Source organism: Rattus norvegicus, chromosome 8 (assembly GCF_036323735.1).
Source record: "Rattus norvegicus strain BN/NHsdMcwi chromosome 8, GRCr8, whole genome shotgun sequence".
Taxonomy (NCBI): domain Eukaryota; kingdom Metazoa; phylum Chordata; class Mammalia; order Rodentia; family Muridae; genus Rattus; species Rattus norvegicus.
Genome location: NC_086026.1, coordinates 20,454,017 through 20,469,432, shown reverse-complemented (window position 1 = coordinate 20,469,432; position 15,416 = coordinate 20,454,017). Strand labels below are relative to the sequence as shown.

Below are 15,416 nucleotides of genomic sequence, written 5' to 3'. Positions count from 1 at the left end.
TGGTGGCATCTCTTGTCTTTTAAGGCACATAAAAGCTCGAAAGGAAGCAGTGCTTGTGGAAAAAGAGAGATCTGCTAAAATGGCCAGGCTGCCACCACCTGTCCCGTCCCCCTTTGAGGTGAATTGCCTAGAGCTTGTTTAAATGAGTTTTAATTAAATAATATTATATGAGTATGCATGGAGTATTTTAAAATTCTACATGTTGTTTTACCTATTAATACTTTAATGTATGTTTTTAAAACTGTAAAAAAAAAAAAAAATACCAGTACTGCCATTTTGCTTGGTGTTACCTAACCCTTGTTGTTCCCATATGTGTTGAGTTTTCCCCATTGGTCTCAAAACAATCTGTGTTTGCAAAAGCACAGTGGTTTCAAACGGTTTCTCTTGTGCTGCTGACCATTCTGCTTTTTACTTTTTTATAGTCTTTATTTGCCAAAAAGTTACATTAGTTGTTCTATAGACAATTCATATGAGTACTAGAGTGGACATGCTAACTCATACTGTGTACCCAGAATTTGTAAGGCAGGAGGATGACTACTGAGCATAGCAAGGCTTTATTTCAAAGGAAAAAAAAAAAAGAGGGGAGAAGGAAAGAATCAGTTTTCTTATTTACATTAGCATTTTGTGGTCATTGGGAGTGGCTATAGCGATGACTCTCAAAATTAGTTGTTTTTATATGGAAGTTCATTTTTTAAAAAAAGCATGAAAATATAATACTGGTATGAGGATCTCTCAAGTATTTGTGTGGATATGATCAGCATGAGTGTCAGGCTCTGTCAGCCTCCCTACTCTCACTGAGCCATCTGCCATGACCCAGTGAGGCCCAGGTGGAAGTGTCCTAGTTCAGTCGCTCCCCAGGACCATCCAGAAATTAAAAGAGCAGGCAGTATTTAACTCATGATGCTTTTTTATTTATAAGCCAGCCTTTGGTTTCTTGAAGAAGAATGCTTTTCAGAATGCTGAATTGATAGAATTATCAGTTCTAGAATACCAAACTTGTTTCTTTGTTTTATTTTTTTGTTTCTTTGTTTTTCCCTTTTGGCAGTGGTTGTAGAGTCTCTCATTTTTGTGAATACTATTCTGGAGATAATTAGATTTTATTATGCTACACATAACACTGTCATTCTGGTTTATCTTTCTTGGAAGCTCATATCCTCTTCATTGAAAGGAAGGCTCTTCAGGCTAGCTCTGCACCCACGTTTCTTCAGTGCTGTCTTCTCCTGTGGCCTAGAAAGTGACTCTGGCTCCCTGTGAACACACACAGCCCCACTTCCGGGTCTTCAGTCTCCCCCTCCCTCTCTCTCTCTCTCTCTCTCTCTCTCTCTCTCTCTCTCTCTCTCTGTGTGTGTGTGTGTGTGTGTGTGCGCGCGCGCGCCGTTTATAGATAGATAGATATCTTATAAACTAAGAAGATCTAAATGATTATAGTCTTTAGTTTTTTGAGACAGGGTAACAGGATCTTAGAATATGTTGTGAGCTGGTTGTGAGTTTGTGGTGCAGAAGGAAGAAAACAGGACTTTGGTTTGAAGAGCGGAGTTAATGGAGTGTGAGTCCCTATGTCATGTATGGAATGGAGGTGTGTCTGGGTAACCATTTCTCCAAACACAAAACTCAAATACTGAGAAATTTGAGGAGAGAAATGAAAACTCTTTAGGTTTCTCAAACATCTTAGCTAGGCATGTCACCCCCTTTCCATAGGTGAAGGCAGGAAGACAAGGAATGCAAGGTCAGTTTTGCTTGCATGGCAAGTTGGAAGCTAGAATAGACTATGTGAAACCCAGTCTTGAAAAACTAAGCAAACAAACATAAAACAAGGTTTCTGTTTACATAATCTAAAGAAAAAATATCATTTTGGATATACTAAAATCTTACCCAAGAACCATTCCTAGGATGTGAGTGGGCACTACTGCATATCTGTGGTTTAGTGTGTCTTACTCACCATTACAGCCATGCAAAGTAGAAGTTAGGAAACATGAAGATCAAGGGTTAACTAACCTCAATAGAGAGCCAGAGTTTATATCAAGATCTGACTCTACAAGCTCATCACCTTTTTCTTGTGGCTCTTAGTTTCCAGGAATCCCCTTCTTTAGACTTTACTAAGTAAACCAGTCAGACTGCAACTGTGAACAGCCATAGCGTTGAAAACCTCAGTGCTGTGCACACCATTGTGTCTTTTTTCTTTTTTCTTTTTTCTTTTTTTTTTTTTTTTCGGAGCTGGGGACCGAACCCAGGGCCTTGCGCTTCCTAGGCAACCGCCCTACCACTGAGCTAAATCCCCAACCCCCACACCATTGTGTCTTATGTGGTATAGTGCACATTTAAAAGCAGGTTCATTCCTTTTTGCTTTATTTTATGTTGTTGATTTTCAAGACAGAGTTTCTCCAAGTAGTCTTGGCTGTCCTGAAACTCACTATGTAGACCAGGCTGGCCTCGAACTCAAAGATCCACCTGCCTTCCTACAGCTAGAATTAAAGGCATATACTACCTCTACTGGGTTAAAGTAATTAGTTCCTGATTTTTATTTTTGTTTGTTTGTTTGTTTGAGACAGGGTTTCTCTTGTAGCTTTAGCTGTCCTGTACTCGCTCTGTACCAGGCTGGTCTTGAACTCAAAGATATCTGCGTGCTTCTGCCTCCCAGGTGTCCAGCACATGACCTTTCCTTTTTGCACTGTCATTGGAAATAGTACTAGATGCAAGAGAGAAACAGGCTTGTTTTATGTTTGGTTGTGGGACTTGTCATAGTTGAATATTTTGTTTCCGCCTTTGATAGGTGAACCAGTCTCAGGTACTGCTGAGCTCTGCTTCTAACGTGTACCCTAATGGTTTAAGTCGAGTGGTAGCTTACAGCAGAGCAGAACTCAGATTGGAAACTAGATGTTAACGGAGTAATTTAAAATCATTTACAAGTCATTCCTAATAATACTGACAGTCCCCTGGACTGATTTGACTAAACTCTAAAGTCTAGTTCACTGGAAATTGTGTTTTAACTAATAATGATTGGTGGTAATTTACACTCTGGAGGGGCTCTTGTTCCTTTTTCCCACACATCTTTGTTAAAGCTGTGTCTGTAATCATTTCTCAATTATACTTCTCCCTCTGCACTTGTCAGTGTTGCCTCTTTGTGGTTTAACAGGTGCTTTCTCAGACACATTGTGATTCCCACAGTTGTCACTATGACCATACAACATAGAAATAGCTGTGTGCCTTTTCATAAGAAAGCTGAGGGACAGAGCCAGGTACAGAAGAGACTCAAAGAAATTGTTCGCATTTCTCTGTGAAGGGACTTTTGTCAGATTACATACAGAATGTCAATTCATTAAGAACTCATTTTTAGAAGTGTTACTTTGAGTTTCTTGAAGGCAGGGATTATTATTTTCTGTTTTATTACAATGCCTAGCTTAGACATGGTGAGTGCTCAGAAATCCCTTGTTGAGTAAAATTGATTTAATTACATATCAATGCATAATAAATTGTAATGCCCTGGCTCTTCTGCCAAAGAAAGAGAAACAGGTAAGTAGCTTATTTCATCTTCTTGAGACTTAGGGAATTCGTGTACTTAAATATTAATGTTTCCAGATGAGAACTTAATTCATGATGAACTGTGGTGGAATTTCTGTGATTAGTTGTGCTCTAACTTGGTTTTGGTGTGTCTCCTAAGCACGTTTGTGCTCAGGACATTTGAAAGTGCTCTCAGCTCTGAAGATGAGTGAGGGAGCGAGCCCCTGCCTAGCATGTCCGAGGCCCTGGATACAAGTTCCCAGTAGAGGTGGGGGCTATAGCAAAACTAATGTCTCTTTAAATAACCGAGGAGTTAGAGTAAACTTACAAACTGAAATAGAAACACTGGTTATATTACAGATGTCTAGTAGGTATTTGAAGAATTGAAGATCTAGTATTTTTATTAACATGAAGTAATTTTAACTTTGGATGAAAAGATTGCTTTCATTATTAAGCGGATTTTAAGTCTTATTTTAGTGCATTTTCTGTTTCTAATAATACAGTGCAATAGGCAAAGTAATTCACAGAGAAAAGACTATGTTTCTCCAGGATGAATGGGCTGCATCTGGTGGTGGTCTTCTTACTGGCAGTCACAAGTTGATGGAGAGCATGAAAGCCATAAACAAGGAGGTCTGAGCAAACTGGCTTTTGTAGCAGATTCACTTTAAAAACAGTCAGCCTTGGAATCCATTAAACACTTGAAAGGATTAATCTATTCATCAAAAGAGCTGCCCTAATCACCCCTGAAGTTTCTACCTTGTTCCCTCCTAGCATCTTCTAGTGGGGATTAAAATAAAACAACTTGAGAACAAACTATAGTGTAGGTTAACTCACAGTTCTGTGACAGCGCACACTATTCCCAGCACATTGAGGCAGGAGACTTGCCATAATAAGTCCAGGCTGGTCTCAGGCTACATAGCAAAATATTGTTGCAAAAAATAAAAAGCAATTGTACTTTTCGCATTAACTTTTAACTGTATGTTATTTCCTATTTTCCAGAACATTGACATAAACAGAATTCCTTCATTGAAAACCAACCGTTCCACCTACCATCATATTTCTGCCTTTGTGAGTAGACAGATGGGTACAAAGCAGGTGATTGACTTACTGTTTGTTCATGACCTCACTTGAGCATTTCTGTGTTTTATCAGTTGAGTTTTATCTTGATTCTGTGTCTGGTGTGGCCAGTTCTCAAAATTTAAACAATCCTGCTAACTTCTCTAGAGAACACAAAGTCTTCTAAGTGTGCTTTGAATTTTCATGTCAGATATGGTGGTCCTGTAAACTGGAAGAAATCCATGATGTTTGTGACTGTCTTTTACATAATAAATTATTTTTATCATACATTGTACAAAATATGCTTCATTATAACATAAAGTGGGTTTTAAAACTTGTAGTCATAAAATAATAGATTCTTTGTAGAAATGGAACTTTATATAGAAGGCAAACTAGGAGAAACATCAATGATCCCACTACCAGAAACCAGAAACAAAATAATTAATACCATATTTACAGTCTGTCTTTATGTACAAATGTACACACAAACATTTAAAAATAGTTGGGTTTTTTTAATGTTTATGGATATTTTGCTTTGCAAGCATGTCTGTATACTATACCATGTGCCTGGTACCTGCCAAAGCCAGAACAAGAGATACCTGATCGCCTAAGACTAGAATTACAGACAATTGTGATCTGCCATAGGGGTACGGGAATTGAACCTGGGTCCTCTAAAAGTTTAGCCATTGCTCTTAACTGGCGAACCATCTCTCCAGTCCCAAAAACTGGATTTTTAATAGCCAAACCATAGTTCATACTTCACTAAATAATAAAAACATAATAATCTTGGACACTTATATCTATATCTCATTGTATATTAAGAATAGTTTTCTAGAGGAAAAATTATTGCTTCCAAACTACATAGCATTTGATAAAATTAGTTAAACTGCCTTTATAAAGTACCAACATCAGAATGGCTTTCTTCTCTTTCCTCTGTGTGTGTGTGTGTGTGTGTGTGTGTGTGTGTGTGTGTGTGTGTGTGTGTGTGTGTCTGTCTGTCTGTCTGTCTGTCTGCCTGCCTGCCTGCCTGCCTGCCTGCCTGCCTGCCTGCCTGCCTGTCTGTCTGTGTTTCCTGTAGATTGAATAGCTGTCTTCAGATAGACCAGAAAGAAGAAGGTATCAGATTCCATTACAAATGGTTGTGAGCCACCCTGCAATTACTGGGAATTGAACTCAGAATCTCTGGAAGGACAGTCAGTTCTTTTAACTGCTGAGCCATCTCTCCAACTCCTCTTGTCTCTGATTGATTGATTGATTGATTGATTGATTGATTGATTGAAACTGTCTCAATTTGTAGCCCCGACTGGCCTGGAACTCACAGAAATAATGCACCTATCTCTGCCTTCTTTGTGCTAAGATTAAAGACATGTACCGCCATAACTGGTCTCTTCTCCACAATGCATACTTCATTGTCTCTAGATTAAACATTTATGCAAATTTACATTCTGCTTTAAATTCATCTTCAAGAGGGGGAGAATTCCATAGAAACTTTTTTCATGAAATTTCATGTCCTGAATCGACTGAAGTGTTGTTTTAATAACTTATTTTGTTTAATGTTCTGTGCTCATAATTTTTATTTAATCTACTTTTGTTCTGCCTGGCATTATTTAGATTTGCAGACGTATTCTCTGTCTCAAAAGAGGTATCTATTTTTTTTTTAATTTTTTTTTATTTATTCATTTATTATATATAAGTACACTGTAGCTGTCTTCAGATACACCAGAAGAGGGCATCAGATCTCTTTACAGATGGTTGTGAGCCACCATGTGGTTGCTGGGAATTGAACTCATGACCTCTGGAAGAGCAGTCGGGTGCTCTTAACCGCTGAGCCATCTCTCCAGCCCAGAGGTATCTATTTTTAATAGACTTATTTGATTAGTGCAATTCTCCTTGTTCACTGTCAGTCTCTTCACCTGCTTTTCTCTCCATTTGGGGACTTTTTCATCTTCCTGTGAGACAGCATTTCTTGCACTGAGGTCCATACTGGCCTGAAACTCAGTATCTGAGTACAGAGATTGCAAAAGTGAACTACCATGCCTACTTTGGGAGGATTTACTCTTATGTATAAATTTAATGACAGTACCCTTATGTTAAAGTTAATGTTTTCATTAATAGTGTTTCAATTTATTGATGGAGTTCAATCAGACAGAGCAAAGCGTTTCCTTCCTGGTTACAGTCATAATGCTGCCTGTAGCGATGAAGCCATGGCTCAGCATTGAGCGTGCACTGCTCTTATGAAGACCTCCCCACAGGAGGCTTCTCTCTCATGACCGGCCTCTCGTATCCACAGCTCTAAAAATCACTCCCAGAAAAGGGTATATGCACATACACAGAATTAAAAGAAAATAAATGTTAAAAGTAAAGTGTATATATTTTAAAGTAAATATTCAGAGTAGAGTGGCAAGTTGTGGTAAGTGGCATAGTCACTTTCTGCATGAAGTCTAGGAAGCTAGGGTTATATCTGTGTCATCATTCTGGCCTTCTTAGTTGAATCAGCATTGCCATTTAGAGAATTCCTTAAAAATCATGGAGTAAGGCTGGGCAGGTGGTGGTACAAACCTTTACTCCCAGCAGCAATGAATCTCTGTGAGTTCAAGGATAGCCATGGTTCCACAGAGAATCTTGTCCTGGAAAAAAAAAAGAGTAATATCTTTGAATAGACAAAAAACCTGATGTGTTTTAAAATGTATTTATAAAACTTTATACTAATAATTTGGTCATTTTATGGCCGAATATTATGATCATTGTAGACATTAAAAACTTTACTCCCAGGCATGGTAATTGCACACCTTTAGTCCCAGCACTTGGGAGGCTGAAGCTGATGGATCTACACAGAGAAACTTTGTCTTGAATTCCTCCCCATCCCACCCCATCCCCTCAAAAAATAAAAAACTATTTTACTATTTAATTTTATATGAGTACAAAAAGTTTTAAAGCTATTTCTTTGTTTCACACTTCTTAAAAAAGATCTAAAATTGTGTTGATTGACTGCTAGCCAGATGCTCATTTGGCTGCTGAAGAAGAAGCTAGACGGGTGGAAAGACTACGAAAACAGGCAGCACAGGAGAGAATGGAGCAGTCTGAAAGGGCACATGCACGAGGATCCCAAGCCATGAAAAAGATCCACTTGGCCCAAGTAAGATTTGATGTTCCTATGACCTGTGACTGCTGCTGATAGGCTGGTTGGTGGCACTGCAGAACTGCTCGGGAGGAAGTTCAGTTCTGCAGTGTGAACGTAGTATCTCACCGTCCTTTTCTGTTGCTGTGATAAGATGCTGTGGGAAAGTATCTTAAGGAAGGGTTTCTTTTACCTCACAGTTCAGGTGCAGTTCTCAGAGAGGGCAAGTGAAGGAAGCAGGAACAGGTCACATGACACCAGGAAGGAGCAGAGCCTGCAGCTATCTGCTCGGCTTCCTTTCACATACACTCAGCACCCAGCCTGGGCAGGAGGCCACCCACAGTGGGCATGCTTCCTCTACTGTGACACAGGCATGCTCAAAGGCCCATCTCCTGGGTGATTCAAAAATTTGTCATGTTGATAATGTTAACCGTCACATAGTCTCGCAGTACGATTTCATTAAAATAACCCAGTATCCTTTGCCGTCCTTTTTTTTTTCCTTTTAAATTTTTTTATATTTTTATTTATATGAGTATCCTGTGGCTTCAGACAAACCAAGTAGAGGGCAGTGGATGAGCCACCATGTGGTTGCTGGGAATTGAACTCAGGACCTCTGGAAGAGCAGTCAGTACTCTTAACCACTGAGCCATCTCTCCAGCCCTGCCATCCTCTTTTAAGCTCAAGTTAGATAAATTTTTGTTTTACATGTTTACTGAGAAGATTAATCACTTTTTGATGTAGTAGTTTTATTGTATTGTGTTGTATAAATCTGTACAGTTGATTTGCTAGGCATTTTCTGAGCAAAGCACTTACTAGCATCTTAGAGTGTTGACTCTAAGATAGACTCATGTCCTTGCTTATTCTTGAAGCACAGAATAATGAAAATGGTTCATCTTGTTGCACGTTTCACTTTACTGTGATTGACTACATTTGTGCATTTTATTATATAGAGGGCATCAGATCCCGTTACAGGTGGTTGTGAGCCACCATGTGGTTGCTGGGATTTGAACTCAGGACCTTGAGAAGAGCAGTTAGTGCTCTTAACCACTGAGCCATCTCTCCAGCCCCCCATTTGTGCATTTTAAACACCTAGCACCTTAGGAGAGTTTTTAAGTGCTCCATTGAACATTTATTGCTATCCTAAGGAAGTTTACTTGTATCGTAGGGTTTAGATTGTGATCTCCTCCCTCAAATTTTTAGCTTTCTTAAGGTGGAAATGAATTGTGACTCAGTTAACCGAGTGTCTGGATTTCTAATTGTCATGTAAGACTTATGGTAAATACAGCAGAAACTGTGAGGAACAGTATTCAGTTGAGTCCATCCTTCTAGAAAGGCAACAGTGTTGAGTGACAGCTTGCCTGGATTCACCTCTGTGCTGTTGATCTGTCTTAGCTCACCCTCTGAGCTAAGTTTCATGATTTATTTCCTGAGGACTGCATAAAGCTCATAGGAATACACATGACGTTTTATAAATTCACCATAGTTAGGAAAATACTAATGGAGTGACATCATGCTTTCAGCAAGCCAGAATAATGCACTTACTCAAATAGCAGGTAACATATGCTATCATTAAAAACCAGTTGTTCAGGCCAGTCATGTTTCTCTAGACTAGTGTATTTCTCACATAAAAAAGTCATCTATGCCAGGCAGCCAGCCTGATCTTCAGAATGAGTTTCAGGACAGCCAGGGCTACACAGAGAAACCCTGTCTTGAAAAACAAAAACAAACAAGTGATTAAACCAATGGCATCATCCTGTTAATTCCATTGCCTTATCTGAGCCTTTGCCCTAAGACCTTCCAGTCTGGGAATGTATTTCCTGCTGGGCCTCTTAAAATTAACATTTGCATTTTGTCCTCTTCCAGTTTTATATTTTTTGTCTCTAATCCCTTTGCTCTCTGCCCTAGCCATAAAATGATACGCTGTTCTCTGGTTACCTTCATAGCCATACCTATATGCTGCCCCTGTTTTGTTTTGTTTTGTTTTGTTTTGTTTTTCTACTACTTCCTATTCTTTATAATATGCTCATCCACAACCTGAAGAAGTTTGTCTGATCTCTCTTCTTTGCCCATACCATCAAAATTAAATCATAACTTTATTAAGACCTTCTGATTAAACTTTCATGTTAGTTGTCCTCTACACGTCAAGAGATACACAAATCCCCATTAATCATGGGAATCAGTTTGGAGAGACAGAAAGTATTGTCGACGACATGGTCTCCTTTCCCAGGGGAATGGGGAATGGCAAACACCTTTCAGATTGATGGTCCAGCAGCATCACCTGTGCTACCTGTTTTGTCTCATTACTGTCTAGGGTGGACATACTAATTACAGTAGGCTACTCTGCAGGTATTCATTGTCCATATAAATTAGTATAGTATGTCTTAGGTCAGAACAAATGGGAGAGGGGGTGCTTTCCCCTCACCAGTTAATAGCACTATCTGAAGTTTGAGTCTGCTGTTATTAATCTGTTTATTCTGTTTAAGAACCAGGAGCGATTGATGGAAGAACTCAAACAGCTGCAGAGAGAGGACCTGGCCTGTAAGAGGCAGACGGCGGCTCAGATGCCGTCACAGCTGCTGGAGCTGCCATACAGACGGAGTGAGATGAAGGAGGACTGGCAGCGGGAGCTGGAGTTTGCCTTCGAAGATGTGTACAGTGCAGACAGGAGTGAGGGACTTTCCACAGTGCTTTGACGTGTTGTAGTGGGGATAATATTTGTAGTAATAAGCAGTGTTTATTTTTAAATGAGTTATTGTATAAGAAGGGTCCTCATGCTTTAGATTTAGAAATTTTTATAATTAGATTCTTAGGAATTTTTATAGTTAAATTCTTTTGGTTTTTTTTTTTAAGTATTTTTCAATCATATTAGAAGGAAACACGTCTCTGTATTTCTTTATTCAGAGGTGAAAGGAAACCTGATTTTGCATCTTAAGCCAGAACCATTGCCCACAATGTCTGATCAGCTCCAAGATGAAGAACTGGACCTTTCAATGGAACAAGAAAATGAAGGTGAAACTGAGAACTCTCAAGTGCCAGACACTGAATTAATCGGTTCTAGTGGGACAGCTACTTAAGCCTCTAAGCTGAATGTCAAAACTTACAGAAAAGCATTTGGGTCACTAGCTAATAATTAGGAAATCTGTTCGATTTAAGTGCAAAAAAGGACACTAATGGGAGCAGTGCCACTCTGCATATCTGTTTCTGCCATTGGAGAACAGGTCTAGACTTGTTGGAGGGAGCCAATCACATGTCACACCATCTTGAGATCTTTAGGTTATGGGAGATAAATGCTCAATTCTAACGTAATTTGAAAGGTTAGCAATCTTTAGAGTTGACCAGATCGTTGGAAATTGTGTTGTGTTCCATTACTGCTGGGTTCTTCGTGTGTCATGGTGAGGCATACACACTGATCTTCTGCTCTTCAGTCCTACCTTCAACACTGAGCTTTCTCACTTGGCTGTCCCTCAGGTACGTAACACCCATATCCAGCACTAAACTTAATCCTTTCTTGCCTACTGAGACCTATGCTTCCTAACTTAAGTGATTTATGGATCCAGCAAGATGGCTCAGTGGGTAAAGGCATTTGTCTCCAAGCCTAACGACCTCACTTTGATGCATTTCCCCATTATAGAAGGAAGGAACCGACTCCTGCAAGCTGTCCTTTGACCTTCACATTCTCTTCCCCAGTACATAAATAAATGTAATTGAGTGATGGTATTGTGGTTGCAGACCATACACTTTGCTCTTTTACTTCTGTATCTCCTTAGAGACCACACCACCATTGAACTGAGCTCAGTTTTCCTCTTTCCTACCTATATTGCCTTTACATCATGCTATCATGCTACTCAGGTTTACATCTCATCACAGGCACCCTACACAGCGGAACTAGCTCAGTATGGCTCTAACTTGATGGTGGGCTCAGGGCCTTCTCCCTGTCTACTCAGCCCATGAGTCTCCTCACCTATAAGACACTGGTTTGACTCTGCACTCAGCAGGCAGTGGGTTGGTGTAGTGTTTACCCACCCTGTTTTTAATTGTTTTAATGGAACTTTTTATTCATATTCCTGGTTATCCAAAGTTGAAGCCTAGCATTACATAAAGAAACATTCTGTTTCCTGTTGGTCCCAGTCAGGGTCTGGCTTAATGTTGCTCAGTCTTCTTTTCATAAAGAGCTAGGAAGCTGTGTGTGGCTGCATAGCCTGTAGTTTCACCTCTTCAGGAGGCTGAGCCAAGGGGACATCCGGGAGTTTAGTGCTACTCTGGACAAAATAATACTAGTCTTGAAGACGACAACAAAAGGCTAGGCATTCCTATTACCCTCCTTAAACTAAATCCTCATTGAAAATAATTACAAATAAAAGTTGGCAATATAGTTCAATGGTAGAGTGTTTGCCCAGCATGTGTCAGGACATAAGTTCCATCCCTAGTACACACACACACACACACACACACACACACACACACACACACACACACATACATACAAAATATGTGTGGGTGGATGGATGGATGGATGCATGGATAGATGGATTCATGGATGGATGGATGGGTGGATGGATAGATGGATGATCAACCTGTCATAAAAATGGGTAGGTCACAGACTAATGGTAAACCAAATGAACCGGGCAAAAAAGTATATGCTCTGTGTGTGTGTGGAATTAAGGAATGGGGTAAAATTACTGTGTGGCATTAAGGAAGGGTGCAGTTAAGGTATCTTTTGAATATGCTCACTAGGAAGGAGAGAGCCTTGTAGGTACTGTAAGTGTTGCACAGTGGCATGGACAGTGTTGACAGACACTGTGCCGCACATGCAGCTTTTGTGTGCTGAACTGTTTGCTACCTTTTTTATTCTATTAGATTTTTTTCTTAAATATACATGGAAGTGTACTAACCGCCAGTGTTCTACTTCTGTGGTCTGCTTAGTCTTGTCTTTGATTAAACCAGAGCATTATGTGTTTTCATCACAGTTTGGTTCCGTGGAGAATTTTGAGTTCTGTTTGTAACTAGGTTGTGACATTTCTGTGGAAGAATACTTATTTCTAGTTTGAGACTAAAAACAGTTTCCTTATGATGACAGATAGACAAGCTCACCCCAGGTCTTAGCGAGAATGATTTGAAATCAGTCTTTACTCTGAAAGCTACAAAATTTGTTTTATTTTGTTTTGTTTTGTGTAGCCTATACAGAACATAAAATATTATAGTACATGACTCAAACCTTAGTCACAAGCTAATTGGGAATTATACAATCTGACATCATGTAGCAAGTGAAGTGTCCTTCTGAAATTTAAGCTTGAGATTAGTATATATGTATTATGTTATTGGAAATGGTCTAAATTTGAATTTAAGTTGAAAAAATTATACTTGATTGTTAAACTAAGACAAGTTATCATTGTTGAATATACTGCTAATCTTTTATTGAAAATAAAGTACTTTTGTTTTAGCTAAGTAATTACAGCAGTGACTGAGTGCCTAGTGTAATGAAGTTTGTTTTCTCTGTCGTAGTGCCCTTGGCAACAAAGACCCAACAGATCCCTTCAAGAATTCTTTTGAAAAGATTATTAAACAAGATTCGAAATCAAAAATCTCTCTGGACAATTAAATCCTTTTCAGAGGATGACAATCAGGTGACTGCTAGCATCATCAGTGAGATTGAGAGAAAAGTACCCAGCACGGACTCAGGAACCATTACCACGGGGGAGACAGCAGTGTCCTTTGAGCAGGAGCAAGGTGCTTCTCTACTACTCTGTCTGATGGCACATTGGTAAAAGGATGGATGCTTATACCTGAGTTTGGGGCTGAGAACAGTGGTAGAGCTTCAAAGCCCTGGTTTCAGCCTGCATTTCTGGCAGCCGGGAGGCAATGGCGAGGTGGGAGGTGGTAGTTGACTCATGTATGAGAAAACAAAGAACAGAGGCCAAAAGTTAAGACATGGACTGAAGGGAGGGTGCAGTGATTAGAACAGTTACTGGGAGAGTGGAAAGGTATATTAAATAAAGTAAGCGGAGGAAGCCTCACTGAGGAAGCACAGCTGAGCAGACGCTGGCCCTGTGGTGCTTCCGTCTCTTCGCAGTCTCTCACCCTTTTCTTTATAGCTCTTCCCAACAGGCGACAGAGTTACTTCATCTTTCTTATTTTCTTCATATCTAACCCATTTGCAAGAGAGAAACTGGAAGATTTTACTCATTCCTCTGTTCTCAAGAAGCCTTATGCATAAAAGTTGCTCAGTTTTTATTGAATTAAATGAATAGCTTAAAGCAAGAGAGTGAATTTAAGAAGTCAGATATTTAAAGCCATGAGAATGGAGGTTTCTTCTAGAGGAAAGAATTCAATGAGAAGGGAACTTACATATGACTACCTGACGGATTGCAACTGTAGAAGAAGCTACAGGGGGCAGACAAGTGGAGAAAATGCAGTGTTGGAATCCTAGTAAGAGGAAGCTAATGTCGAATCTATAATTACATTCTTTTGAGAATACCCTGCATGACTAGAGTAGGCATTCTCCACTTTAGTCTTGCTGCATTTCTCCTTTTCAAGTTTTCTAGGTTCTTGAGTAACCTAAGGAGAGTCTCTCTCTCTCTCTCTCTCTCTCTCTCTCTCTCTCTCTCTCTTTCTCTCTCCCTCTCTCTCTCTCCCTCTCTCTCTCTCTCTCTGTGTGTGTGTGTGTGTGTGTGTGTGTATGCACACGTGGTTTGTGAGGCTTTTTGTCTTCCTTTCTTTCTCCTCCCAGGGCCTTCGTTCATGTTGGTGTTTGGATAGGTCTGTTCATCTCCTTCACCTGACCCTCTTCCTTTCAGTGCCTGCTTAAAGATCATTTTCCCAGAGGAATCACTCCTGACTCACTAATCTAGTCTCCTTATTTATTTTATAGTGTAGCCTTTGTTTTCTTTATGTAGTGCCTGTTTTTAATTCTCTAAGTTTTTCTGGACAATTATATGATGTTTATGTCCTCCTTTCAAACTTCCAACCTCCTTGAAGCCTCTTGTCATTTAGCACAATATTCCTTGTCATCTACTATGCCATGATAGATAGTTGAATGGGTACTCTGTGCAAAAGAGCTACCTCAACAGGATAGGATCTGTATCTTAAAACCACTAGAATCTAGTTATTCTAGTAAAACTCTGTTGACATTTCTTTAACTCCTCTTTAGTCTTTGATTTTTTCTTATAATATTTGGCTTCGGTTGGATGGTTAATGTTCGTAGCTACCAAAAAGAATACAGAGCTTTCACTGAATATCCACTTCGTGTAGACCAAGGGAGAATGATTGATCTGAATGAAAGTTCCTGTAAATTTGCTCCCTTTAAGTTTGACACTGTCATAACAATGGTGTCTTTTACAGTCATGGGCAGTGATAGGCTGATGATAGAATCTGGACCACCGAGTAGTGAAGACAAGCCACTTTGCTACAAATCAGTTACCGGAAAGGAACAAGGTACTTTTGTCATACCTCAAATTAGACTTGCTTGGTTCCTCTCATCTTTCTCTAGTAAAGAAGGGTACTACTGTAGTGGAGTCACTTTTCTGAATTATTGATGCTGATTTTTGTTTTTGTTTGGGGATTCTTGTAGCGATGGGTGTGTCTCCACCTGCCACAACTGTGGCTCAGAGTTCAGTCCTGCTTCATCCTCAGGAAGAAGCAGCGAGACTTCGAATGTCAGCAAGGCACAAACAGGTAAGCATGCCCTGGGGCTACAATTTGGTTTGACCTGTGCAACGTGTCTTAGTCTATGATTCTTTTTTTTTTT

The 15,416-nt window shown here is 39.7% G+C and overlaps 1 protein-coding gene across 23 annotated transcripts in view; it reads left to right on the top strand.

Annotated features, from left to right (window-relative positions):
• The window catches only part of Cep295 (centrosomal protein 295), a 38,002-nt gene that overhangs the window by 6,536 nt on the left and 16,050 nt on the right, over positions 1–15,416 (top strand). For 15 of the 23 annotated variants that reach the window (NM_001271048.2, XM_063265722.1, XM_039081702.2 and 12 more), the window contains 8 exons: positions 25–118; positions 4,498–4,593; positions 7,550–7,690; positions 10,156–10,339; positions 10,574–10,681; positions 13,175–13,399; positions 15,011–15,103; positions 15,240–15,343. In NM_001271048.2, coding sequence (NP_001257977.2) covers positions 25–118; positions 4,498–4,593; positions 7,550–7,690; positions 10,156–10,339; positions 10,574–10,681; positions 13,175–13,399; positions 15,011–15,103; positions 15,240–15,343 — 1,045 coding nt within the window. Of the gene's footprint in view, positions 1–24; positions 119–4,497; positions 4,594–7,521; positions 7,691–10,155; positions 10,340–10,573; positions 10,682–13,174; positions 13,400–15,010; positions 15,173–15,239; positions 15,344–15,416 lie in introns of those variants that run through there. The other 8 variants (XM_063265721.1, XM_063265710.1, XR_010053990.1 and 5 more) reach the window with 7 other exon arrangements.